The 27565-nt window shown below is 45.6% G+C and overlaps 2 protein-coding genes across 6 annotated transcripts in view; one reads left to right on the top strand and one right to left on the bottom strand.

Annotated features, from left to right (window-relative positions):
• Window positions 1-8914, top strand: part of mtbp (MDM2 binding protein) — an 18682-nt gene extending 9768 nt beyond the window's left edge. For 3 of the 5 annotated variants that reach the window (XM_028985679.1, XM_028985678.1, XM_028985677.1), the window contains exons 17-21: window positions 924-1019; window positions 1600-1860; window positions 2699-2936; window positions 3030-3143; window positions 4028-5455. In XM_028985679.1, coding sequence (XP_028841512.1) covers window positions 924-1019; window positions 1600-1860; window positions 2699-2936; window positions 3030-3143; window positions 4028-4189 — 871 coding nt within the window. In that variant the 3' untranslated portion in view covers window positions 4190-5455. Of the gene's footprint in view, window positions 1-923; window positions 1020-1599; window positions 1861-2698; window positions 2937-3029; window positions 3144-4027; window positions 5456-8475 lie in introns of those variants that run through there. The other 2 variants (XM_028985681.1, XM_028985680.1) reach the window with 2 other exon arrangements.
• On the bottom strand, window positions 5354-27565 carry sntb1 (syntrophin, basic 1). The gene is made up of 8 exons (XM_028985682.1): window positions 27433-27565; window positions 22747-23809; window positions 18535-18751; window positions 16389-16596; window positions 12690-12826; window positions 12347-12543; window positions 6104-6294; window positions 5354-5841 (listed from the first exon to the last, which is right to left on the bottom strand). Exons 2-8 carry the CDS (start codon window positions 23408-23410, stop codon window positions 5749-5751), a joined length of 1707 nt encoding a protein of 568 aa, XP_028841515.1. The 5' UTR covers window positions 23411-23809; window positions 27433-27565; the 3' UTR covers window positions 5354-5748.

The following is a 27565-nucleotide window of genomic DNA, read 5'->3' as shown; positions in this document are numbered from 1 at the left end:
TTTGCAAAATTATTATTATTGAATAATTTTTTTACACACAACACCCCATAATGACAACATGAAAAATGTATTAAAAATGACAAAACTGAGAAATCACATGATTATTAGTATTCACAGCCTTTGCTCAATACTTTGTTGATGCACCTTTGGCAGCAGTTACAGACTAAAGCTTCATCAGGTTTGATGGCGTCGGTGTACATCCTTTTTAAGATCTCTCCAGAAATGTTCTGATTCAAGTCTGGACTCTGGCTGGGCCACTCAAGGACATTCAGAGTTGTCCTGAAGCCACTCCTTTGATATCTTGGCTGTGTGCTTAGGGTCATTGTTCTTCTGAAAGATGAAGCATTGCCCCATTCTGATGCTGCCACCACCATGCTTCACTGTAGGGTTGGAATTGGCCTGGTGATGAGCGTTGCCTGGTTTCCTCCAAAGTGACACCTGGTATTCACACCAAGGTGATCAATCTTTATTTCTCATGGTCTGCGAGTCCTTCAGGTGCCAAACACCAGGCAGGCTGCCACATACCACTACCATACGGGCCTGATTGGTGGATTGCTGCAGAGATGGTTCTCCTCTGTCCACAGAGTTACAATCGGGACAATCAAGGATGGTCAGGGTAAACAGGAGGAACCTTAAGTAAACCTTTTTTTCATGTTGTCATTATGGGGTGTTGTGTGTAGAATTCTGAGAAATTAATTTAATCCATTTTGGAATAAGGCTGTAACAAAATGGGAATTCTTTTGGATGCACTGTATGTAGGTACTTAGCATTTATGTCAAACTTTCATGAATAAAGTAATTAATGTGAAAAATGTAAGTTCTCAGTTCAGGCACAGTTATTACAACAGTGTAAATAAGTGAAAAAAGTCTGTTCTTGCTCAAAATTTTGTCCACTAATTTTTTTAAAATTCTGATTATTTTAAGGGAGAACTCATTCCGGCTGTCTCCAGACCTCACCCCGAGGAAGGTGCGGCAGCTACCTTTCAGGAAAGCTGCCAGCTCCCGCTACCATGGCATCGAGTGAGTGGCACAGGCCTGCAGGGCCTAATTGTCCATGCAGGAGAACGTTCCTATATTCAGTAAGAGCGGATTCTTCCCGTCCATGCCGAAGTGATCGAGGTCTCCAAGAACTCCAAAGTCATTTCTGATATATGGATGTTTTTCTACAGGTTGTGATTTGATTTGGAAGTACGGGGTTTCGAGAGATTTTTATTGGCCAGTTAACATCAGAAAAATATTCCCAACATGCACCTCTTGCCTCATACTGTCTCACAGTTTGTTTTGCTCGTTCAAACCCCTTTTAAGGTTCTTACTGAGGACGTACTGAGGAAACTGCGACCAGTTTCAGTTAGTCAAAAACAAGTTAAAATTATTTCTATGATTTTTCTAAATAATTAGTGTTTATAATATATGTTTTTTATTCATATTTTTTCACTAGATTTGTATTTGTTATTAATACATTTAATTAACAAGGCATTATCTGCAGCTTTGAATATAATAGTTAAGCAATTCATCCACATACAGAATTTTAAGTCACATGGATAAGTAATTTGGATGTGAATTAATAATTTTCTTTATAATAATAATTACACTTGTGTAGGTTCTGTCTGGATGAGCAGCATGCTCTGGAGCGAGACCGCGCCCTGGTCAGACTCCAGTCCCGTCTCATCCGTTACGAGACCCAGACCACCTGCTCCAGAGAGCTGTGCCCCGTGGCCATGGCGCTAAGCCCCGCCCCGTCCCCCGCCGTGCTGTCCGACCCGGGCAGCGTTCCTGACGGCGAGAGCCTCTCGCAGGCTGATGCTCCACGCCTCAAACGGCGCTCCCGCGATGCAGAAGTCCCCTCCTACCCCCACAAACGGTGAGACACGGGCAGAAGCTCCTCCAGATGCATGGTGGGAACTTTCAGATCTTGCGCCCAATTAATAATAATTTACAATCTGTGACATGCATCATTTGTTAGCTGGATGGAAAGTCCCATGCAAATGAACATGTGCAGTGTCTCGAGTCCACAGTCTGCAGCACTGGGTCTTTTAATAAGGCATTTTAAAAGCTCCTCCCCCTGACCTGAGCAATACCCATTTCTAAACCTGCAAACATGTGCTCCTCAGTCCAGTTTCCTTAAAATCAATTATTTTAAATCAAGCAACTACCCCTGAAAATAAATCTGTACATCCTTAATTTATCATTCATCTTAAGGTTTTTTTTTTTTTTGTTGTTTTTTTTTTTTTTTTAATCTGTCTATCAGACATGCTGCTGTATGATGTTCAGAGCAACTCGTACACACTGCTGCTTTCCAGTCCATCAGTAATTGGGGTCTTCAATAATAACTGTAGTCACAGAGTGTGAAGTTCCCTGGGAGTGGGGGATTCGGGATTTACAGGAACCTCCTCACAGCTGCTTACTAGGTTAATATCTTACTTACATTTATATTTAAGGCATTTGTCAGACACACTTATCCAGAGCTACTTATACTCAGTAGTTACAGGGACAGTCTCCCTGGAGACACTCAGGGTTAAGTGTCTTACTCAGGGACACTGTGGTAATAAGAGTTTGAACCTGTGATTTTGTAATGTACTTAATGCTTTATGATATTATTATTGTTTATTAATCTCTCTGCAGCTCAAGAATTGTCAGTTCTTATACGTTGTAAAATTGAACTTGATTGTTGCAGATTCCATAAACTGTGTGTTCTGCAGGTTGGCTAAATCAGACAGCAGTGAGTGTCCAGGTTCTCACGGCAGCACCAGTAGCAGCAGCAGTGTCGGGGTCAGTGGCCCCCACTCGATTTCCAGGAACCTCAGGCAACATTCAGGCCAATCCCAGTCCACCTCGAGAGCCCAGAGACCCCACACGACCCCAACCCAGGAGTCCCTGTCACACAGCCAAAAACCAGGCCCCGGGCAGAGTGAATCGCGCTCGCAGAAACACGCCCGGGTAAGACCCGGGATCCCAACAAGTCAAACACTCACAGCGGAAATCACTGCTCTCCCTGCAAAATGATTTTTCTTTTTTTTCTACGTGATGCAGATGTTGAAAGAGGTTGTTGCCAAGATGCTGAAACAGCACGGCATCTCAGAGGAGCACAAGGCCTTCAGCGCCTGCAGTCAGAGGCTGTTTGAAATATCCAAGTTTTATTTAAAGGTTTGTTGCGCCCCTTTTATTCGCTGTCGTGGCTTCGTGAATAAAAGAAGCCAGTAATCCTGGTTTTGTGCTCCTGAAGTGTATTACATCATTGTTCCCATTCGGCCCGCTCGGTAAGATTTACTCCCATCGCGCCACAGCTCTTCTACAAACAAACGAGAGCCGCCACCATGTCCTGGTGTGGGACGTTCCTTTCACCAGCTGTGTGTTTGTTTAAGAACAGGATCTGAACAGTACGCCTTGGGTATGTGTGTGAGATACGCGGGATCCTGTGTGTGTGAACAGGATTTTATTACAGTGTAATTAGTGTTTTGTTTTTTTTTTTTTAACCCTGTGTACTTGCATGGGCTGTTCTCTTCAGGAACCGTGTGTGTGTGTGGAGATAGGGCTGCAAGTGTGTTCTGAAAAACAGCAGTTTGACCAATATTCAGTGTTTGGGTGGGGGGGGGGGTAATAGGAGCAATAATATTATTAATCATTTTTTAAATGATATTTCTAGAGCAAGAGTTGTGACCATGTTTACAGCAATATTTGGGAAAAAATATTTGATTATTTTGGCATATTTGTGCAGTGATTATTGCTTTTTCCAAAGTCCTTTTTTGTATATTTAATTCACTATTTTATATATATATTTATATATAAAATTTTCCCCATTGCTGCCTGTCTGTGTACAGGCCTGTTCAGTTCATGGTGACTCTGGTTGTCATATTTTCATGTCCGATGGACTGCACCAAATCTGCATTTAGATTATATTTTAATGTGTTATAAATATAATGTTTAACTGAAAAGCTGACTATAAATTTGAATACAGATTCGCTTGTACAGAAGTTGTGGTTTTGAACTTTTTTTTTTTTTTTTGGACACACCCCCTGTGTGTCTAACAGGATCTGAAAACCTCACGAGGACTGCATGAGGAAATGAAGAAAGCTGCTAGCAGCAACGCCAAACAGGTACCTTCCATCCTTCACACACACACACACACACAGCGGGACGCTAAATCCGGCAGAACGATTCCTGTAAACGGCCTTGGCACTGTGGTTACCTGATCAACAAAGCTGAAATGTGTGTGTGTTCTTCGAAGGTGATTGACTGGGTTCTGGAAAAAAGTTCAAAGAACTGAAGACTTCAGAAGAAGCTGGCGATGACTGAGTGGCAGGAAGTGACATCATTACACGCCTAGCGATACAATCACACATTTACTGTTCTCAAACAGTGTCCTTATTCGTGTTTTGAACATGTTTGTTGTGTCTGAATTAAAATGTAATTTTTTTTAATACTTAAGTGGCTGTGCTCATGTCCAATCAGGATTCAGGATTTCAAGCTTTTGGCTGGAATGCATTGTGACCAGACTGGTTACTGGCATTTTGGTCAAATTTCATAAACCAAGGGTTCTGCTTTAAAACATTATAAGTAAAGAGGAAAAAAGAAGTGATTGTGTGCACATTCACAGTGTAAACAGGAAGTGCACAAATCTGTCATCTGTGGTTGCTCTACCCACAATTTCACTCCCACTCTTTCTGCCTTTAATGTACCAGCCATACTGCCCCTAAATTATACATTTACAATACAATAACGCAGGTACAAATGTATAAGTAAATCAAATAAAAGGATGAGGGAGGATTGCGCTGCAGACCAAGTTATCTTTATCAGCCGGGCACACAGTGGTTGGCAGTGCCCGCTTGGCACATTCCAGCCCCACACTGGTTCTTTGTTTTGCCCTGACCCCATGGGGCACAGCGGGGGTAGCTGCTGGTTGAGAGGCCCTGGGACCAGTTTTATGGCCCCGCCTTTCACAGACGGGACTGTAGAAGTCGCGTTCAAGTGGAACTAACAATGGCTATCAGTTCAGACAGAACAAGACATTCCGTACTGATCTAGAACCAGAGGGTTAAAAAAAAAAAAAAAAATACAATTATTTCCTTAAGTGCACTTCTAAGCTGTGTTTGCAAGCAGGGTAGAAAAGTGGACTTTTTTTTTTTTTTTTAATTTCTTTTTTTAGACAAGACGAAACCCCATGGGGCCCGTGTGCCCGTCTACAAAAGCGTAACATCACAATGACACGGCCCTCTGGGTGCTTCTCACACTAATTACTGGTTAACTTGGAAACTGTCCACAGCACTTGGACGTTCATCACTTCCCCTTTTGTGTTTCTAGTTTCATGCTGATACATTCCGGATCTGTAGACCATCGCGCTTCATGAACAAATCGCATTAAAAATAAAATTTGTTTTATAGCTCTGTGAAATTAACGTCTCGGCCGTGTCCAGCTGTCCCACATCTGGGCTTCTCATGTTTCTGAAGGGAGCCAAACTAAGGGGCACAAATTATAAAAATAGGATGTCCAGCAAAGAGGTTAGTGTTTCCTACAAATTGATATATATATATAATATATAAACAGCAAAGGATTAAAATACTACATTTCTTCTGTCATTGTGTTTTCTCATAGTCATAAATGGAGGTCCTGAATCACACAGGACCTCTTGTGGTTCAGAACAATGTTGGCGGTCCTGTGTCTCTCCTCTCTTCGCTCAGTCATTCTGAAATGCGCCTTTGTTCTTGCCGCACCCGCAAGCTTTCGGGAGCGAGGGGCGCGCCCGGGCCCCCGTCTAGGCGACCAGGCCAAGTCTGGCGATCTTTGCCGAGAGGAATGAGTGCAGGATGAAGACAATCGGCTTCGGGCAGGTATGAAGGTCCAGTTGCTTAGAGGAAATTGTGAAGAAAAACATTATTTCAAACTAAACCTATGTAATTACAATACGGTCTGTTTTAATTCTTCATTTATTTAGAAACCCTGTTCTTAGTAGAATTTTTAATTTTGGAATATTCCTGTAAAAATTTCTTATTTCAAATGTAATATTTCTCCTGCTTGGCTATTTTTTTTTTTACAAAACTGAATAAGGGGTAGAAAGATTTAAGTTTAAACGGGCAATGAAAGCGGTGGCCTCTTGCAGAAGGACTCACAATTTCACCCTCTTGGCCACCAAAGTCCAGGAAGAGCATCCGCACGCCGTCATCGGAGGACATTCGCAGGCGTTCGAAGGGGTAGCTGAGGAGGGGTTTAAGAAGCATGCCGTCCTCTGCGTCGGCCAGCACGGAGAAGCCCTGGTCATAGTGGACGACCAGTCGACAGTCCTGGCCTTCGTACAGACAGCCTGAAGTGTGGAGAAGGTTCACCTTTATAAAGGCTGATGCCCAGAGAGACCCAACATACATTTACAGCATTTACCAGACGCCCTTATCCAGAGCGACTTAGTCAGTAGTTACAGGGACAGTCCCCCTGGACCAACCTAGGGTTAAGTGTCTTGCTCAGACACACAATGGTAGTAAGTGGTATTTGAACCTGGGTCTTCTGGTTCACAGGCGAGTGTGTTACCCACTAGGCTACTAGCACCCATAGCTAACCTGCTAAAAAAAATTCTATTTTATATTCGTGGCCAAACGTTTTGAGAATGATACAAATACTGTTTCTCACTAAGTCAATTGTTTCTGTGGTGTATGGAAGTATAATTACAAGCATTTTCTAAGTTTAAGGCTTTTATTGACTTATTACATCAAGTTTATGCAAAGAGTCAATGTTTGCAGTGTTGGCCTCTGCAATCAACCTTCTGGGCCAAATCGTGACTGATGGCGACCCGTTCATTCATAATCAGTGCTTGGAGTTTGTCAGAATTTGTGGCGTTTTGTTTGTCCACCCACCTCTTGAGGACTGACCACAAGTTCTAAATTGGATTATGGTCCTGGCCATGGACCCAAAATCTGAACCTCTTGAACATCTCCGCTTTAGGTTTTTGATGATCCGATAGATGGTGGATTTCGGTGCGTTCTCGCCTGTGAAGCCCTTTTCATGCAACACAATGACGGCCGCACGTGTTACCTTGCAGGTAACCACGGTTAACAGAGGAAGAACAATGAGTTCAAGCATCACCCTCCTTTTAAAGCATCCAGTCTGCTCTTCTAACTCAATCAGCATGACAGAATGACCTCCAGCCTTGTGCTCTTCAACATTTCAGCCGGGCCTTTTTTTTTTTTTTGGATTAAGAGGGACTTTGCAATTCATCTGATCTCCATAACATTCTGGCGTATGTGCAAGTTGGCATAATAAAAACGGAAGCCGCCTTATTTCTTGCCGTTTCCCAAACTGGAAGCTCTCTCAGGAACTCTCTATTCCCGTGATCTCAATTACAGAGACCACCGCTTCCCATCAAACATTATCTGCATGCTGACAGAACGTTTTACTGTCTCCATTGTGTGTGTGCGCGCCCTCCACCTTCCTGAACAGCCTGGGGACTGTGGGGGAATGACTGGTCTCTGTCGGTGTAAGAACCTCCCCTGAAGTTAATCGAGGAACCTTTTTTAATTATCGCTACGCTGTTTAAACACATCAGGGAAGCGGAGTTCCTCTCCTGCTGTGGGATTGTAACTGTATCTGCGTTCCCCGCCTGACCCGAGTGGTAGGCCTCCACCAGGACAGACCCTCACATGGCTCCCGAAAACAAAGAGGGGCCTTTCAGGCCCACAACGAGGTGCTGAGAACAGGGGAGGGTCTCCCTTACACAAGGTGGAGATTCAGTTTGCGGGCCAAAAGCACGTCTTTGCCTAATGGTGGCGTCTTATTTACAGCCCCCGGTTTTCAGCCTCTTTATTTTGCCTTAACACAGAGTACGCGGTTTAGGGTAGCTATACGTGCACCAGGGATACATCGGCAGCTCCCAGTTTTACCGCGGTACAGATCTACGCTGTTCTCGCAGGACCGTTGACCGTGTACTACTGGGTGCAGATTGCAGAAATTAACTACAGAATTTTACACGTTGCATCAAATAGATATTTCTGAATTGTCTGAAGTACAATTTTACTTGATCAGCCACTCCAGAATTTCACAAATAGTTTTTACCTAAAACGCTTAATTTAGCATGTTGCAATTTTGCTGTGAAATTGCAGCAAAAAAATTGCAGGATAAAATGAAAATTGTGTAAAAATGTTGTCTATTCAGAAGCTGATATAACTGGTGAAACAATGCTTATGTCAAAATTTGCAGAACACTTGGCAAAATGCAATATTACATAGAATTGGTCGAATTTGTGTTTGACCAAAACATTGTGAAGTACTGATTTTGTGAAAGGGGAAAAAAAAAAAAAAATAGATAAATGGTCAGTTGCTGCTTATAAAACATATAAAATTAGCTCTCATTTGTATTCTATTAATTTGTATTCTGTTAATTTTACCAAATTGAGCTGAATCACACCAAAATACTGAATACAAATTTAGGTTTTTTTTTCTAAAGAATCTGAATCAATCACAATTCATAGGAGTTGCATGTCTAATCCTAACCGCAGGAATAACAACATCCTGGTCTGTGAGCAGGACTGGTCCCTCCACCGCTGAAGGTACGAGGAAGACACATCTAGACTCTTCTCTTCTCTGTCCTGGCCCCAAATGGCGTAAAAGGTCACTGGTCTTCAAGGAGCAGACCCTCACTTTCAGGGCAGCGGAGGAAGAACCCCTTCGATGACTGCACCGTCTGCCCGCTGCTCGCAAACCCCCCCTGCAAAGTCCGACTGCCTCGGAAATGCCGGACCACCGGCGGCTGAGCGCCACCTGGTCAGCGCACAGGTACCCCAGTCTCGCTGGCCGGGCACAAGACGTAGACTGCACAACTTCGGTGATGCTTAACCAGGGCTTCGTTGCGGTGGCGCTCATCGACAACGTGACCATGGTCGTCTGCAGGTACTGGAGACGCGGCGATTGCCCAATAGAGAAGCGGGGTAATTATTCCCAGCCTGGCACCACCAGGTGGTGTGCACGGCGCCTGGGTCTTTTTCAAACATGTCCGCCACTGCCACCGAGCATGCGGCTCAGAGCAGGGCAGGAGCCAAGTAGGCTGTGCACGCAGCGATGGGACCTGCTCCACAAAGCATGGGCCGCTGGGGCTGGCCGTGGAATTCTGCGGCCCACAATCGGCCGCCCACATCCATGTGGTTGTGAGGCATGTAAGCACAATGGGGTTCGCCGTAATTATAGAGGAGAGCACCGTGACCCCTCAGCAGCGCATTGCTTTTCTGCCCATTCATCTCGACTCCAGGAGGACGATTGCCTTTCTCTCACCTGAACGCAGCGCTCTGCTTCTGGTTGTGACACGTAATGTCCTGCACGTGCAGATGCTGGGCCACATGGCAGCAGCACATGAGGTGTTTGCGGGGTTGGTTTGGGGGAGGGCCCACGTTGGCCTTTCCCAGGCAGCACATCAACTTGCTGGAGCGGTGGGCAGTCCAGAAGGCGCTGCTTCATGTCCTGATATGTACGGGCATACGTCAATCACCAGGCCGGGGTGACATCCCCCCACGTGCAGGACGCTGCACAGGCGATCTGGCAGTGGGCGGTGACGCACGTGAGATCCCTCAGAGCTCAGCGCGCCTCTGGACACCTCAACAAAAGTCCAGACCAAACGTCGAGGGGTGGTCCGCAATGGGACAAATGACAACTGTGTCCTTCACTAGTGAAAGTAATCTGGGACAACTTCGGCCACCCAGTGGCAGACCAGTTTGTGTCCAAGTCGCTGTGGTTTTCTCTCTGGAGCAACCTGTTGTGACTGTGCATAGTTACGTTATACAATTAAATTAGAACAAGGGAGAAAATTAAATCTAATAAAATTAGAGTAAGGCTAGTAAAATTAGTAAAAAGACATGTTCAATGAGAACATTAGACACAGACATCATGTATTCTGTTAGTCCATTGTGCTATAACATTTAACAGGGCCAGTAGCTATAAGCTAACAAAGTGGCCACGGAGTCGCTAGCTGTGAATATAGTCAGAGTTTGTGGGTTTATTTTGGTTTTCAAAATAAACCCACAAACCCCCCCCCCATTGGCCCGTGCTGTACGTTTGGCGGTGTGGCGCTTCAGAAGGACAGCCTAGCCCGTCTACTCTGTCCTGCTACACTTCATGCAGGGTGGTGAGCAAACAGCCTGCTCTTTACAGGAAGTGCCAACGTCCCCTCAGGACCACAGAAGGTGTTTGCAGCGGCAATCCCTGCCAGTCACCGGGGGTTTGGGAAGCTGGCGGTGTCTAGCCACCAGTTGCTAAAATGATTTTTAGGTGCTTGGCGCCTGCATCCCATACCCAGCGGTTGGTAAATGATTTGCAGCCGGTGGCGGACAGACTTTGAGCCACCGACTCGGGTGCCTCGGGAGCTGTGGTGAGGCGTGCGTGCGCTTTGCGACGTCGGCAACTCTCTTTCGGAGGTGCGACGATGGCTGATGCAAGGGCCTTCCCGCCCCGCACGGTGCACGCCGCCGTTTTGCTCCGGCTCATTTGATGGATATGAGAGTCAGGGCATGCATCTCGCCAGCTTTGCGGTCACATGTGGTCGGGTATTCTCGCGTCTATCCATGTATATCCAATGGGGAAGGCCTGTTGGAGGGCGGAGCCTATGCAACATAGAAACAAAGTTACTGGGCAAGTAACTCCAGCTCTGAGTAATGGGGGGGGGCTTTTAATTATTAATCCACTGAAAAATTCCCAGAGAATGAAACGAGGAAAGTCTGACATGCGGTCATGTTGTAAAAATGTCCTTCTTTGGAAAACCTCTAGCCTCCGCCTTTATTAAACGTCACGAGCTGCCCCGTACCGAACCAAAACACAGGCAACGGAAACACGATGCCGCCGCCAAACGTGCCCTTTTCCACCACTGCCCATATATGGCTGCGACCCCAAAACAACGTTTTCCTGGAAGCAGTGTGCCAAGCACTGGTGGTTTTAGGAAGACTTGGCGGTGGAGAGGACACTCGGATCAGGTTTTAATAAACTGAAGAGGTCCGGTATGTTTGTGCTCAGTGTTCAGCTCCAGTCAACCCCGAGCTCAACTCATTTACATACATTTACAGCATTTCTCAGACGCCCTTATCCAGAGCGACTTACAATCAGTAGTTACAGGGACAGTCCCCCCTGGAGCAACTTAGGGTTAAGTGTCTTGCTCAGGGACACAATGGTAGTAAGTGGGATTTGAACCCGGGTCTTCTGGTTCATAGGTGAGTGTGTTACCCTCTAGGCTACTACCCCCCACTCTTCACTTTCGAAGCTCCAGTCAGCAGCCTCGCGGCAGCCTGCACTGGGGTTCCCAGACGTTTGAGAGGACGCAGAGGGCGCTTTAGTCCCGGGACGCTCCGGTCTTGCACAATTTCCCAGGAGTATTTTTTTTCTGTGACCCTTTGTTCGGTACACGGGGGCCACACACCGTGAGGTAGTTTAAAGAAATGAATACATGAAAACTCTTCTCTTTTTTTTTATGTTTTGCTCGTAATAGACGGGGGGACAAACATCCAGTCCGATCACGATTACAGGCGAAGGAGGAGACAGGACGCAGGCGCGACAAAGAGCTCCACATGGAGTAGGAATTATTACAGTTGCGGTGCTCATGCACAAAACACACATGCACTAGTGCACGCCCACACAAACACACACATAAAGACAACGGTCAGTTGTAGCTTCCATCTTCATGTGTAAAGATTAGAAACCCGATTTTCAGTAATTAAGACTTCGGGGGGAGACTCCTCCCCCACAATTCAGACCAAACGAAGCCGAGTCAACACACGCATGAAATAACCTGCTGTGTACACCTCGGAACAGCCTGAACCTGATTGTTGATGTCCCACATTTAAATACTCTTTGGTGAAAGGTTTGAGTGGCGCGAAGTTGCGACGGTCCCTCTGTACCCATGCAGACAGATGAGCGGAAACACCAGCATGAAGCGTCTTAGTTTTCTCCGCTCTCTGTTTGTCTAGTGGAGGGATGGACAACTTGCTATTTAGAGTTGGGGTTTTTTTTCTGGATTGCTTTCTGTAGGGCTGGTTAGGTTTTAAGAGGATTTCCAATCTCTGATAAAACGACCACTTTTCTGCTTCATTTTTGGAGATGGCTCACCTGATGCTTGATGTTAATGTACCTTTTAGCACAAACCATGATAAAATTAATGATCTTAAACATGGCAGGCATGGCAATTAAGTGTCATGGCCTCACTCCTCCAAGGTGGTGAGTTCGAGTCCTGGCTCTGGGCGTTAGTTTACGTGCATGGTCATCAGGCTTGAAAAAGTTGCATCAAATGACAAAACGAATCATCCCCAAACTGATACAATGCATTCAAATGACCCCAACCAATGATTTTCTTCGAGTTCATGGAGTCTTTTTTTGATAGGTGTGCTCTGTACTCACTGGTGGTCACTTCTCTGATCATCTCCGCCGAGCTGTGGCAGCCGTTGACGATCTGCCGGGACCAGAGTGACAGGTCCTTGCACGTCTCAGCTCTGAAAAGGTGGGTTTCGATGCCCAGCCTGGTTCCCGTGCGCGTGGCGAACGTGAGCTCCATGCTCGTCTGAGGGGAGCCCTTCTCTGGACCGGAATGCACCAATCTGAAAACCAAAATAAACCCACAAACTCTGACTATATTCACAGCTAGCGACTCCGTGGCCACTTTATCTTATAGCTACTGACCCAAGCACCACGGTTTACCAGACAAGGCTTCATACAGACTAGAAATGCATATTACAGGACGTACCGCGTCGCCAGGAGAGGGTAAGTGTGCGCCGGACTCAGCCAGGCGTCCTTCATCCGGGGCATACAGTCATACAAGAGCAGGTCCTTCTCTGTCAGAGCCACCAGCACCGGCTTCCAGCGCTGCTTCTCGCTCTCCGTCTGCAGGAGCACAGAGATCAGAGGCTAATCCCGATCACGCCTCATTCCAGCTCGTATTTTGGAAAAAATTCAGATGGGTAAAATGTCACCCCGTCGGATTATTCTTAGATCTTATTCGGGGAATAAGAGAAGCCTTAAGAGTTGTTCTTGCAAAATCATACTGCCTCAAAAAAGAAAAAGAAATACTGTGGCAAGATCACAAGTGACAGTGAAATGAATGTCATTGTGAAACCCTGCATCACCCTTGGTGAGCAGTGTGCAGCCACGAAAGGCGCCGTGTGGGGGGACGGGGCACCTTGGGATTCGAACCGGCAACCTTCCGCTTCCTTAACCACTAGGCCACGACTGCCCAATACACAAATCCATATAAAATAAAACCACCGGGCAGTGGTACCGAGCCAAGGTGCCACCGAAATCCCCACACACTGCCCACTAAGGATGATGGGTTAAATGCAGATGATGTGACAATGACAAATGACACTTCATTTCACAAGATATTAAACATTTAAACGTGTTGTATACGAGTGTAACACAAACCACTGCCCTTGTCAGCACTGAGACTTTTACCAAGTCAGCGAATGGGACAAGTTTATTGTTGAAAAATGACGTACGCTTATGTAATGATTGATGGAATAAAGAAAGTCATTTTGAAAGTATGAACTGTTACTTTTCTATTTGACTGCTTGACGTCATGAAAGAAAAGCCGTGTGTGAAACGTATGAAGCACATTACACGACCCGACCCTGATCACAAACACACACTTCTGCTAATGACAACATCTCGTGGCGGGAGCGTTTTACCGGCCGCCCCTCCCGCGATCGGGTTGCCGGTGGGAAACCCGAAGTGCGTTTCCCCATCAAAGCCGGAGCCACAAACGGGCCCTTGTTGACCGGCCGTGTGAGCGCCACACACGTTAATGGGGAATTTGGACGCCGACTCCGCGTCCTGAAGGATCCTCTCCTCCCGTAAATCATTCACAGGCGGGGGCGGCGGGTCGGTAATCAGAGCCGCTGAGAGAGACGGACCCTCGGCACCGCCACGTCGGTGACGACCCCGGGTCAAAGCTCCGCTAATGACAGGAAAAAGACGAGCAACAGACACGGGACAGAGAGATAAAGCAGTGAAAGTACTGAGAAAGATAGAGAGCACATGAAGGCTGAATGGATGGATGGAAACAAAAGAAAGAAAGAAAACAGAAGACAGAGATAAAGTAAATAAAGAAAAGGATGAATTAGAGAAAAAGTGGAAAAAAGGAGACGGAGAACAAGATAGAAACATATAGTATGAAAACAGACAGAAACATAGACAGATGAACAGAAGGAAAGAAGGAAAATGTGGGCTGGAAGCAAGTGAACACAAAATAGAGAGAAAGTAGAAAAAATGTAGAATAGACAGAATACAAGATAGAAGGTGAGACATCTGTCCTCTCTAGGGTAACCACAGGGGTTCCACAAGGCTCTGTCCTTGGCCCCCTTCTATTCTCAATATACACTCTCTCACTTGGTCACATCATCCAATCACATGGCTTCTCCTATCACTCCTATGCTGATGACACCCAGCTCTATCTGTCATTCCCACCAGAAGATGCTACTATAGCAACAAAAATTTCGGCCTGCCTCTCAGACATATCGGCATGGATGTCTGAGCGACACCTCCAACTCAACCTATCCAAAACCGAGATTCTGATCTTTCCGGGCAACAATTCTCCTCAGCAAAACCTTTCAATTCAAATTGGATCGCTATTGTTAACACCCACGGCATCTGCAAAAAGCCTTGGGGTTTGGATAGATAACAAACTGAGTTTGAACCATCATGTTGCTGCGATCTCCAGATCCTGCAGGTTCACTCTCTACAACATTCGCAAGATTCGGCCTTTTCTCTCACAACAGGCTACGCAGCTCCTCGTCCAGGCAATGGTCATCTCCAAACTCGACTACTGTAACTCTCTCCTGGCTGGAGCCTCTGCAGTCACCATAAAACCACTCCAGATGGTCCAAAATATGGCAGCCCGTCTCATTTTCAATCAGCCAAAATACACCCATGTTACACCTCTCCTTACCTCCCTCCACTGGCTCCCGGTAGCTGCTCGCATTGAGTTCAAATCCTTGATGCTTGCCTACAGGGCTGTAAATGGAACTGCGCCCTCCTACATCAACACACTACTACCTAGATACACTCCTACACGCTCTCTCAGATCGGCAAACGAAAGGAGACTAAAAATTCCTTCTTCACGGGGTCTCCGATTCCAATCATGTCTGTTCTCCGTTGTTGTCCCTGGCTGGTGGAACAACCTACCCTCCTCCACACGACTAGCCGAGACTATCACCACTTTTAAGAAGAAGGTGAAAACCCTCTTATTCCAAAAATATTACAGACAAATTTAACACATACACATGCATACACATTTAACAAACAAATACAAAATGTATAAATACATTATAATTTTTCTTAGTCTAGCACCCAACACTCTCCGAGCATGTTCTTCAATGGCAAGTCTAAGCCTTATCAGGGCTCTTAGTTTGTATACTTGATATTCTATAGAAATCGAACGAGAATTGCTGGTGTCTTCCCATTGTAAGTCGCTTTGGATAAAAGCGTCTGCCAAATAAAGTAAAGTAAAGTAAAGTAAAGTAAAGAAAAAAAAGACTGGTAAATGGATGGATGGATATAGTCTCTCATCATGCCAACTTGGAATTCCACGGAAAGTACATTTTTGAGCTCTTCTGAGTTCTAGCCATGGCTCACAGAATAAATTAAGCACACACACACACACACACACACAGTCTTGACAGCCCCCCTGCCAATTTTCTGCAACTATAAAGTGGTTTTTGAACTCAGCTGGGGACGTCCCTTTAAATCCGGTGTCCTCTACATGAAAGTGAGGAATTTTCATTACGGCCGGAGCGTCACAGCTCAGGTAGCTGAACGTGAACCGGCGCCTGCTGCAGGACAGAGTTCTGCACATCAAGGAAGGACAAAACGCTGAGACTAGACCAGGAAGTCGAACGAACGGGCACACATCGTCGTTTCAGGAGCGGCGACCAGCTGTTGCTGTGGAAAGAAGCGTTTTGCACGCATTCAGAATAGCTCCTTTCTTTAAAAAACAAGAGAATACATCTGTGGTGATGCGAAAAATTCTATTCATGTTCTTTCTAATTATGACACTTGCCAGTATTATCCGGGACGTTCTATTTTGTGCCTTAAAACAGTTCAGTATTCTGAATATGTCATGCCCGCGTATTCAGTATTCAATCCCAATTCCTCCTCACAAATATCCACCCAGGATGAAACCAAAACCACAATAGTCGGCGCCTAGTGGGTAACACGCTCGCCTGTGAACCAGAAGCCCCAGGTTCAAACCCCACTTACTACCATTGTGTCCCTGAGCAAGACACTTAACCCAGAGTGTCTCCAGGGGGGGACTGTCCCTGTAACTACTGATTATAAGTCGCTCTGGATAAGGGTGTCTGATAAATGCTGTAAATGACAGAATCACATCAGAAGCAGAACATAACATGTGGTCATCATCTCCAGTGCTCCAGCCATCTATACGTCCACCCACCTTCCTGGACAGCCAACCCACGTGTCGTAGCTCTCGGCTGCCGGCAAGCCCCGTCCGGCCCACATACACTTTGACCTCTGTTAGGACCTTGTTCATGAGTGCATGGGTGGTGGCCTGCACCATGGAGAACCACGTCTGGGCCGAGGACGAGTCCTTACAGCGCAGAACTATGGTGTGTCGGGCATCGGCGGAATGAAGTTCAAACTGCCTGCAAACAAGCAAAAATAAAAAAAAAAAGAAGAAAATCATTTAAATAATCAGAGATTCATCATTTTCCTGCATCAAGTCTGCTGAGAAATGCACGATGGGGGATATATAACGGCCCTTTACTACACCAGAAAAACAGATTGCAGCATTCACATATAAATTTTTTTTTATACTTTTATAAAAACGAGTACGAGAACACAGCGTAACCCCGTGTGATTACGCTGGTACGTTTCTTAGCCATTCATCATCCACAGCATAAAAATAGACTTTAAAAAGGCAAAAAGGACCAGAGTCTGAGGAGAAGCAGAAGCTCCACGCCGTATGGAGCAGAACGCGTCCGACAGGGCCAGGATGGAAGGTTTCTGGAAGGGTTCTCGGGAGCCCTGCCCTTCAAGGCCATCCACAGCTCCGACATGGGAAACTGATGTCCGGGACAAATTTAGACAGCGTCTCAGAAACCATGTTTCTGCCCATTTGAGGTCATGCACCACTGTGGCCTTCAAAAAAGAGCATAACAAAAGGCCAATGCTAATGCATGTGTCATTTATATTAAATGCAATTCTAATAAACTGGAACGGTGCAGAGAGTGGAAAGGTCGTGACCTGCACGCGTCAAGATTTATAAACGGGTAAAGTCCTCTCCTCCACTGGACTTCATCAGACAGCTGTTTAAATTTCCACTGCAGGGAGAAGCGCTCCCTACTTACAGCTGCTGATACACACACGCAGAGGAGCGTGTGTGTGGAGGGTTTACACTGATGGAGCAGGTTTGTGCTATATCCGGAGCAGACGGGCCCGTTGCCAGATATTCTTTTTTTTGGTAGCAGGATTCCCCGTCTCCCATCACCACCGGAGTCGAGCGGGATGTTAATGTGATGGATGGTCATCTCCTGCCCCGACGCTGCTGGGTAAACAGAAAACGGCTGTACTTCCCCAGGCATTAATTCATCTCCTAAGTATCCTCTGTGGGACGTGTTCAGTCAAAATATTCCACTAACGAAGAAAAATCTGTTTTTAATACAGATTTAAAACGGAAATAAAGACCACTGTTAAAAATGAAAAATCTATTTTTTAGTCGATTGACAGAACTCTGAACAGACCTTTATACCAGTTTTTTGTCCAAGACACACCGAGCGTTTATTAATAAGCAGTCGGTGAGTGGAACAGGAAACACACCGCTGCCTCTTTTTTTTTTTTGTGGATGAGACAAGATGCACCATTAAACCCACACCCCACACACCAACACACTCGCTCAGTTGCGTTCTGACTGATCTTCACACTCTGCATGTGTGGTTGCTGCTTCATCGTTTTGCTGAAGCGTGAACTTTTTTTTCCCACCCCAAAAAAAATTAAAAAACACAACAAAAGTCAGATCACTTTTGTTAATGCGACAACGTTAAAACTCACAATCTTATTAAATGTAAAAAAAAAAATGTTCTGTAAACTAATATAACAGATTTTACGACACATCCATTATTTCACAACCCCCCCCCCCCCAAAAAAAAAAAAAAAAAAAAAAAAACATTTTTGAAACATTTTGTCACTTCTTGCCCGCTTGTGTAAAGGAAATGGGAGTCTTTAGTCATAATTTGCTCTCTGATTATTCAGTATTCGTGTATTACTGGTCCCATCATGTTTTTTTGAGACGAGTGTCGATAATGAAAGGACACGGTGATATGGATGTACGATTCTAATCCGGATGAATTAACTTGCCATGTGACGAATCCTACCAATGTAATATATATTATTTATTTTTACTGTTTTCCTTCATTTTCAGATGTGAAGTAAAATCTAAAGAAAACCCTGTTTAATTGTGAACTGTTAAAAGTGTCAGTTCGATAAAAACAGGGTCATTGTTTAATTGTTTTAAATGTTTGTGAATTTTGGCCAAAATATGGACCACACAGCCGTGTGACCCCCTGAATGTGACATGACACTACCTGTTGTCAGGGTCGGGCGTGGTCATGGCCCTGGTGACGTGGCACATCTTCAGCTGGATGCACCTGCGGTCTCCCTGCAGCGAGAGGACGGGGGCGCTGCTGGTCTCCGAGTGGGGGCTGCACAGCCGCGGGGACTCGGGGGGCAGAGTCTCCCATCCGATCTCTGACACAGGGGAGCCCTTTTTAACGTACGGCGTGGCCTCCCGCATGTACTTTACTGAAACACACACACACACACACACACACACACACAGGATTAAACAGACTGACTGGACACGGGAACGGACATTGAGAAAATACTATATTATTTTTGAGGACAATGTCAGTATTTATGTCCCGAGCAGTAAAATATGACATTGTACATCTAATAGATATAGAGATTATGGTGTAATGTGAGCATAAATAGTAACAGTATTGCTTTCTAATAGCCACCGGGGACACATGTGATGGTGTGTTTCTTGGTGGCCGTCCCAAGCCCGGGTAAACGTGGAAGGTTGCATCAGGAAGACGTAAAACTTTTGCCATGTTGGTTATGGAGAACGTTCTATTTTTGGGGCAGTGGTAGCCTAGCGTTTAAGGAAGCGGCCCCATAATCAGAAGGTTGCCGGTTCGAATCCCGATCCGCCAAGGTGCCACTGAGCAAAGCACCGTTCCCACACACTGCCCCCCAGGCGCCTGTCATGGCTGCCCACTGCTCACTCAGGGTGATGGTTAAATGCAGAGGACAAATTTCACTGTGTGCACCGTGTGCTGTGCTGCTGTGTATCACATGTGACAATCACTTCACTTTATGCAGACAACCAGACCGTTTGCTCCACTGTGGGGACCCCATACAGGAGCAGCCAAAGGATGACGACGATTGCATTGTAATAATTAAGCAAGAAATGTAATGTCTAGGCTTTGACCATGTTCAAAATGGTCAGAGAATATAAATAAATGTTGGAATAAAATGTTGGAATGCCTGAAATTTGGGGATTTTTTTAAGATGGGTGTGGTGACGAACAGGATGCGTGTCATGTGAAAAAGGGTGATTTAGTCATTTTTTGACTGTCTGAAGGACTGTCATGTGAACTACTTCTTCCTCAGAGTCATTTGGAAAAAGAAATATAGTTAGGCCTAAAATGGATTTTTCATGAAATGACTATTATTACAGATGAATGATTATATTGAATGAGGTACATGAGAGACCAGAAATTGATTTTTGCCTTGAAATGGCCCTTATCAAATGAGTCACAAGTCCTTGAGTGATTTGGGTGCTTTTGGCTTTTCAAGAACCCCCTCCCTACAGTGGTGCCCACTGCTCACCAAGGGTGACGGTTAAAAGCAGAGGACACATTTTGTTGAGTCACCGTGTGCTGTGCTGCAGTGTTCCACAATGACAATCACTTAATCACTTGCGCGGTGATGAAGTCACAGTGCTGTCAGCAGATAAGGCCACAGGTCACACGACGACCTTAAGATAAGTGTGACCACACGTCCTACCACCATCAAAGCGGCACAGAGTGAGAACGTGAAGCACCTACACCCCGAATGCTAAACTGTTCCTCGCCACGGCGCTACAGCGGGGGTCCATCTTTGCTTCCAGATCATGTTATGATGTGAATACCAAAGCTACTGATGAAACATAATGAAACACCCGCAACTGAACGGTCCACAGACTCGACTCGGCTCCTCCAGGACTTGGTGGGCTTCATGGGTGACTGCTGGGTGGGGCATGAAGTTCTTGGTTTTTTCACGACTACATTCTCCAAAAAAATTGTCCAGTTAAAGTTGATATTTGTATTGAAAGATGTGACTAGAAGCTTCCCGCGCTGACCACCATGGCCTAGGAGTCCGTAAACCCATCCCATCCGCGGTACCCCAATGGAATTTCTTTGGATTTGGCACAAAAATTCACTTGAAGTCAGTTTGCTCATCACGGAAACTGCACCAATCTGAGCCCATTCGCATATGTATATATTTTTTTACCACTCGTCCCATCGGCTGAGCGGAACGTTCTATTTACACTTGACGACTCCACAATGAGGCTTATCTACCAACACGGACGCTGACCTTTAATCCAATCACAAGCTGAGAAGGCCTCAGATCTCCAGCTATATCTCGGTGAATTAAGAACTGAGTCTTAATTCATCTGGACGGCTTCAAGAAGTCTGGTACCACATTACCTAAAGGGTATTTATATTTCTAAAGTAGTTTCTACAGAAACTGGCAAGAAATAAGTCAATCGAGTTCGATACTAAGCACAACGTGTCTGTCTATCTGAAGCTCCACTGGTGCACTGGAGGCTCTCGTAAGATCAGTAAAGAACTGTCGGAATTAATCATTTACTCAATCCCTGCTCGGAATTAAATTCTTCACGATGAACGTGCAATGCACCATCCAACGAGGACACGTTGGGGCAACGTCCTCAAACAAGTCCCAAGAATGTCCCCAGAAAGGGTGACGCAAGACAGCATTTCGGGCAAATTAATTATTATCTTGTGGAATTTACTTTTTGGACTGTTTGGTTACACTATAACCCAAACAAACAAACAAACAAACAAACAAACAAACAAACAAACAAAAACCAGCTCAACAACTCTGACTTTCAGTGAACAAAGTTCAAACAGATCAATTCGAGCAGCAAAATCCCTTTTTTCAGCTGGATTGAAAAACTCCTCTTTCAGAACAGGGGCTCCGCGGGGGGGTCGAGACACAGCCCATCCTCTTCCTCCGGGGGGGGTTAACTGCAACGCTCAAGAGGATTAGGCCTCGGCGGTGCATAGTACAGAGTTCCACCACAGATTTTACTTCAACAACAGTCCTCTACACATACAGCTTTTCGCTTTTTTACAATACTTGAATTGTGCAAGTCGGAATCTTCTAGGCACCAAAAAAAAAAAATCTTATAAAGGGTCCATCAGACAGAATAGTATAAAATCCTCCTTTTATTTCCACTGCAGCCCTGATGAGGAGAGGAAAAGTCTCGCCTTGTGTTTGCTTGGTCGCCACGTGCTGCGATTGTCAGTAAGAGGTTAGAAATCCTACATGGCGTTGGTCTGAGGTTTGGAGTGTAAATAATAGGCGGTTTGCGCAACACATCCACCTGAGGAACCTTTCCGCCTTCACCTTGACGGGGTCATGGCACTTTCCTTGTCCTGCCCCAGGATTAAATGCCACGCCAGTCAAAATCCTAACCATTCTATTCTCAGCCAAATACAGAAGAAGAAAATGATTGCACGTGCAGAATTAATGCCAGCGGTTCGAATCCCGAGCCGCCAAGGTGGCACTGAGGTCCCACACACTGCTCCCCGGCTGCTCACTAACGGTGACTGGTTAAAAGCAGAGGACACATTTCATTGCTGTTCTACAATCACTTCACTTTCACTTCACAGGGCACTTTTAAAATCTTGCCTGGTATCATTCTACTTATTTCTACCCCTTACAAACGTACAAAACGCCACTGGAGGCAATTTAAAGCGTCCAGATACAGAACCCGAACCGACAGATCTCTACCCCAGATAATCTGTAATGACCCCTCCTTGTTGCCAGATCCGCCCAACCACCGCATATTAAAAAAAAAAAAAAAAAAAAAAAAAAGACAATAAAGCCGCAAAATATTACCGCACGTCGTCAAGTGTTACAAGGGGATACATATAAACGTCCTCCATATGTTGCGAGTTATAAAAGTTACGCCTTTGCAAACCTCGATTCGGAGGCACTTGAGTTAAGGTGGCTCTGGAGTAAAGAGGAACTAAATCAGTAGAGAAGTGCGCTGTTCGTTATTTAGAGAGGCTAGTTTATTGAAACGCTTGTTTTCATACACCCAACTTATCGAAACTGTAAATATATTGTCAGCGTCAATAATTGGATTGCGCAGGAAAATGAGCGCACCTGGCAACCCAGTCCACATGCTGCCATTTAAAAAGTTACTTCATCGTTAACCTTGAGACGTTTTGACCGAATTTAAGGTGGCGCTCGTATTAAAGAGCACAGGTTAAGTACAGAGGCGTGGCGAGACTGTGTTAGTTCATTCGAATACGATTTTACACATCACATTCATTGAAAGTACGAACATAAACCCGCGCCAATTCTTAAAAAAAAAAAAAAAAAAGCAGGAGTTCTAGGTGTGGAAAGGCGCGGACCTGGCAACCCAGTCCTCCGACCACAGGAACGTGGCGAGGACAGGTGCGCCATAGCCCACCTGCCACCGTCGCTTCTCCGGCACCTCACCTTCCAGCGTCACCTCCTTCCCGGCGCGCTTCAGCCCCTGCACCGCCTCATCGTGCGTCGCGTCCCGCAGGTTCACGCCGTTCACGGACAGGATCGCGTCCCCGACGTACAGCGCCTGCGTCTGGTCCGCCGCCAGACCCTTGAAGATCTTGCTGATGAGGATGGGCATCTTGTTCTCCTTGCCGCCTTTAATGCTGATCCCGAGCCCCCCCACGTCCTGCTTCACCACCACCACGCACCGCTTCTTGTTGGCGATCGCCTCGGGCACTTGCTCGGGCAGCTCCGTGAAGGCGGTGCGCACCCCGGCCGCGGGGCTGCCGGACGGCTCGGCGTGGCCGGTTCCGTTGGTGATCCCGTTCAGGTCCGCGTCGCAGCTTAGCGTCAGGGTCTCCTCGCTCAGGCTCGCCAGCACTCTGTGCCACCGGTCCCGCACCAGGACCTCGAGAAAGTCACTTTTCCGCGCCATGCCTGCAGCATTCTGCGCGCCGTGCGCTTTCGGCGGGACGCGCGGCACTTCAGACTCGACCAGAAAGAGGGGAGAGAGAAGGGAAAAAAAAAAGAAAAAGTTGTGGTGATCTCTCTCTCTCTCTCTCTCTCTCTCTCTCTCCGCCTCCCTCCGACCCCACAGCTCCTTATAGGGTGGAGCGAGTGGGAGTGCCGGCATGGGCTTCCACGCCGCTTTCTACACTTTTCAGCCCGCCTGGAGATAGTCACGGTAAACCATGTGTATGTTACGTCAAATGTTTGGAACGATCGATGCATTTAGTATTTGACATTTAAAAAAATTAACACATAAAACAACAATACATTAACATAACTTTAAGTTTAAAAGTGCCCCATTGCGTCTATTATTATTATTGTTAAAAAATATAGAGCCAAAAAACTGACATTGTGTAAACATTATTATTCATATTATTATTATTTTAATACTTCATGCGTTCAGAGGCTTGTCCAGAACTTTCCTCTTTTCTGCCACCTTGTGGCGGAATTCGGAACGACGTTTTCTCCTCCGGTCCGTTTGTCGAATGAATGCTGGTCCGTGGTCATTTCACAGTGAATAATTCTGTTCGAAAGAAGGAGAGCGCCGTTAAAGTTGTGATATGAACATGGTTAAATAAGAAAATAAAAATTGCACATACATCTTGTGTGAACCCGGCCTCTGCACCGCTCTTCTCCGTTCATTTAAATGCAGTTCTGCTAATAATTCTAATAGAAAATGCAATGAATGTTACATGCGCTATGATGGTCCAAATAACAAAAACTCATTTGGCAAGTATAATTAACGTGCAATTGTGTACTTTGATGTTATTTGTAGTACCTGCAGCAAACGGGAACATTTCAAAGAGTTGATATTATGGCAGAAGCAAAAAAAATATTTAAAAAAATCTCTCATATCCAGAGCAAGCATGTGAGTGCATAATAAGTTAGGAGAGTAAACAATGGTTCCACTTTAATGTGTAAATGAGGTGTCAGGATCGACTAATGGTCTCTCTTCTGCTGAAAACCTGCACAACAAACAGGCCCTCATTAGCGGCGTCCACAATGTCGGTCCATCAGCAATCCGAGCGCATCTCTCAGCAGGCCTCAAAGAGTCATGATGTCTACACGTTGTCATGAGTAGATCGATATTTTTCGGACTACATTTCACGATTTGTGGTTTGTGAGGGGGTCTCTGCAGAGAAGGTTTCCAGGTGAAAATGTAAGATGTCTTTTGCATGCAACCGCATGCTCACACACACAAAAAAAAAAGATTTAAACAATGTTGTTGTTTTTTTTTGTTGTTTTTTTTTTTATGAGAGGTATGTGCTGTTTTATGAAAAAGTCTAGCAACATGTAGACTGTGGTTTTCTGGTAAAATGCAAGCAGAGAATTAATAGTATATAATGGTATTTAACTATTAAACGTCATTAAATTAAATGAACTGAAGTAAGAATCCATAATTTGTCAAAATAATACAGAACAAGGTGAATATTCCTTGCCTCATTATCTTGTGGTAAGAAAGGAATTAATGTTAATGTAAGTGTAAATCTTTAATGCAAGTGGCATCTTCTCCAAATTACACTATAACACAATTTACAGCTATAGATAGATCAAGTAGAAAATAAAATCTTAAAAAAAAAAACCCATAAAGTGTTATGGGGTTCAGTGGAGAACCACAGGAATAGAACACAAGCCAGAAACCAAGTTCAACTTTCCCCTTTCCACAGGTCTAGGGTCAGAGCATTTCTCAAACAAATCCCGACTGTTTATTAGTACCTTTGGGTGCAAATGAACAGACAAAATATAGAAAAATGTCTAGAATTTTTTTTTTTTTTTTTTTTTTTTACAATGTGTTCATTGGTCCTATCAGCCCTCACCTTTTGCCACGCCCTCAGCTCATCTGCTCTGTCTGCACGAACCTGTGTCCTGTCTCCGCCCACTTCAGTATCATCACCCCAACCTGTGAAATCACTTCTTTGAAACTCGACCCTCAACACTTGCACTTGGGTCCTCTGCCCCCCCCACTCCCCCCCTGACATCATACCAGCAACACCAGCTCTTCGTTGTAGACCTGAAAAAATGTGTATTTATTGTACACAAGCAGTAAGATGTTGTTTTACAAAAGGACGAAATCGGATTCCGAGCACCGTGAGGCGCAGATTTCGTGGTTCTCATGATACGATAGGTTACCCAGCATAAGATCTGCAAGTAACTGTTCATTATATAATAACAAGTGTTGCAATTGTGTCAAGACGTTGAATATTTGAATATTTTTTACTGCCATATCATTCAGCCGCATGCACACACGTTTACGTGTTGAAGTGAAGCAGTAAGGAGATGCAGGAGGGGATTAAACGTGACGTATGCGCTGAAAGGTGACCTAATCCTGACCGGCACACTAAAAGCCTAAATCGATATTCATTCCCTTCTTTTTAAAAACTTCACGACCATTTTTATTCCTAGCCTGCCCCTCAGAGCGACGTTTCCTCCGTCGTTCATCATCGCAGTGAAATCCGGCCCTCGGGCTCGCGGTGATTTAAAGCTCGCGGCCAGCGGGCCAGATGAGCAGCGGTGGTCGTGGTCAGAGGCATACATCACCCGCCCAGCGCCAGCAGGGGGGCTGCCATTAAGAGAAAGCGCTTTCTTTCTTTATTTCTTTCTTTCTTTCTTTCTCTCTCTTGCCAGATGAGGGGAATAATGTGTCTTTGACACAGCAAACTAAACGCGGCCTTGTTAATCCATTTGCGTTACATTAACACAGTGTTTATATATTTTTATACTGCGGCACAGCACATGGTGACAAGGCGAAACTGTGTGCTCTGCTTTTAACCATCAGCCTTGGCGAGCAGTGGGCAGCCATGACAGGCGCCCGGGGAGCAGTGTGTGGGGACGGTCCCTTGCTCAGTGGCACCTTCTGATTATGGGTCCATTTCCTTACCCACTAGGCCACCACAGCCCAAGCAAACTTGGTTTTATGTCAGAAGTGGGATTCACACCCCACGCCTCCAGGAGAGACTGCGAGCTGAACGCAGCTCGGACATCCTTGACTTAAGTGTCATATTTTGTCACTGTTCGGAGTAGCACTTCGCGAGGCACGTCTCGGGTTAATAATGCAGGCTCACGTCCATCTGCCAGAACGGGATTTCTGTGTATTTCGCTCCTTGGAAAACACTTGAAGACAGTAAACAGTTGTCAGGCCAAGCGTCGCTTTTTTTTTTCCTGTTCTGATGTTTCATTCCTGTATTTTTAGAAAACTCTTTTTTGTTTTTTTGTTTGTCTGTTTCCTCTGATTTAGTAATATAATTTGGTGTGTTTCGGGGCAGAAAGTGTCTCTTCTGCATACAACAAGAACTTTACATTTTCATTAACAGTTACAGCATTTACCAGACGCTCTTATCAGTAGCCACTTACAATCAGTAGTTACATGGACAGCCCCCCCCTCACCCCCCCGGGGGGACACTCAGGGTTAAGTGTCTTGCTCAGGGACACAATGGTAGTAAGTGGGATTTGAACCTGGGCCTTCTGGTTCACAGGCGAGTGTGTTTCCCACTCGACCACCGCTTTAATGTTCTTCCCAGTCCTCCCTGGCCCCGTGTGACATGCTGACTGTGTGTACATGTGTAGGCGGGGTCTTACAGAGTCACATTTCCTTTCTTCAGACACAGAGAGCATAAAACTAAAGCGCACGGAACTAAACACCTTTCTTAAGATCAAGCAAGTGCACATTATTCACAGTAAAGGTATTTGCAGTTAGAAAAGTGACGTGATTCCTCACACTTGAGTGAAGTGATCGTCATTGTGAAACACTGCAGCGCAGCACACGGTGACACAACGAAATGTGTCCTCTACTTTTAACCATCACCCTTGGTGAGCAGTGGGCAGCCATGACAGGCGCCCGAGGAGCAGTGTTTGGGGACGGTGCTTTGCTCAGTGCCACCTCAGAGGCACCTTGGCAAATCGTGCTTCGAACCGGCAACCTTTTGATTAGGCCACCACTGCCCCACTTCAGATATATTGTTCATGCAAACCGTCCTTCATTCTGGCCAGGTGTGTTTATTTGTCTGGTTTGATTGGTATGGAGTAAATGGTCCAATATAAATGCAGCTGTACTGGGACGCTGCTTTTTAAAATGACTTTTGGAGCCACTAGAGGGCGCAACATCTACACGCGCCACTTCACTCAAACCGAGAGCTGCAGTTCACTCACCGTCCCTTGTCAGCGCTCAGGTTTGTTTATTACCATGGAAACCAGCAAGGAGAGCGTAAGGAGCCGTAATGCGTGTTCTCTGTCGCTCGATGCCTGCAGTTCGGCCGTACGCATCACACCGATGGCAGACAGG

This window comes from Denticeps clupeoides, chromosome 7 (assembly GCF_900700375.1).
Source record: "Denticeps clupeoides chromosome 7, fDenClu1.1, whole genome shotgun sequence".
In the NCBI taxonomy this organism is placed as follows: domain Eukaryota; kingdom Metazoa; phylum Chordata; class Actinopteri; order Clupeiformes; family Denticipitidae; genus Denticeps; species Denticeps clupeoides.
Note: the sequence above shows the minus strand (reverse complement) of the source record. Positions and strands in the feature narration are given on the sequence as shown.

What these genes read in the sequence shown, in the direction of transcription:
- sntb1 (XM_028985682.1), bottom strand. Translation starts at nt 23,410, where the DNA reads ATGCCGGCACTCCCACTCGCTCCACCCTATAAGGAGCTGTGGGGTCGG. An exon ending in TGGGTTGGCTGTCCAGGAAG is followed by an intron (nt 12,827 to 16,388) that starts GTGGGTGGACGT and finishes GTGCTCCTGCAG; the next exon opens with ACGGAGAGCGAGAAGCAGCG. An exon ending in GATCAGAGAAGTGACCACCA is followed by an intron (nt 6,295 to 12,346) that starts GTGAGTACAGAG and finishes TCCACACTTCAG; the next exon opens with GCTGTCTGTACGAAGGCCAG.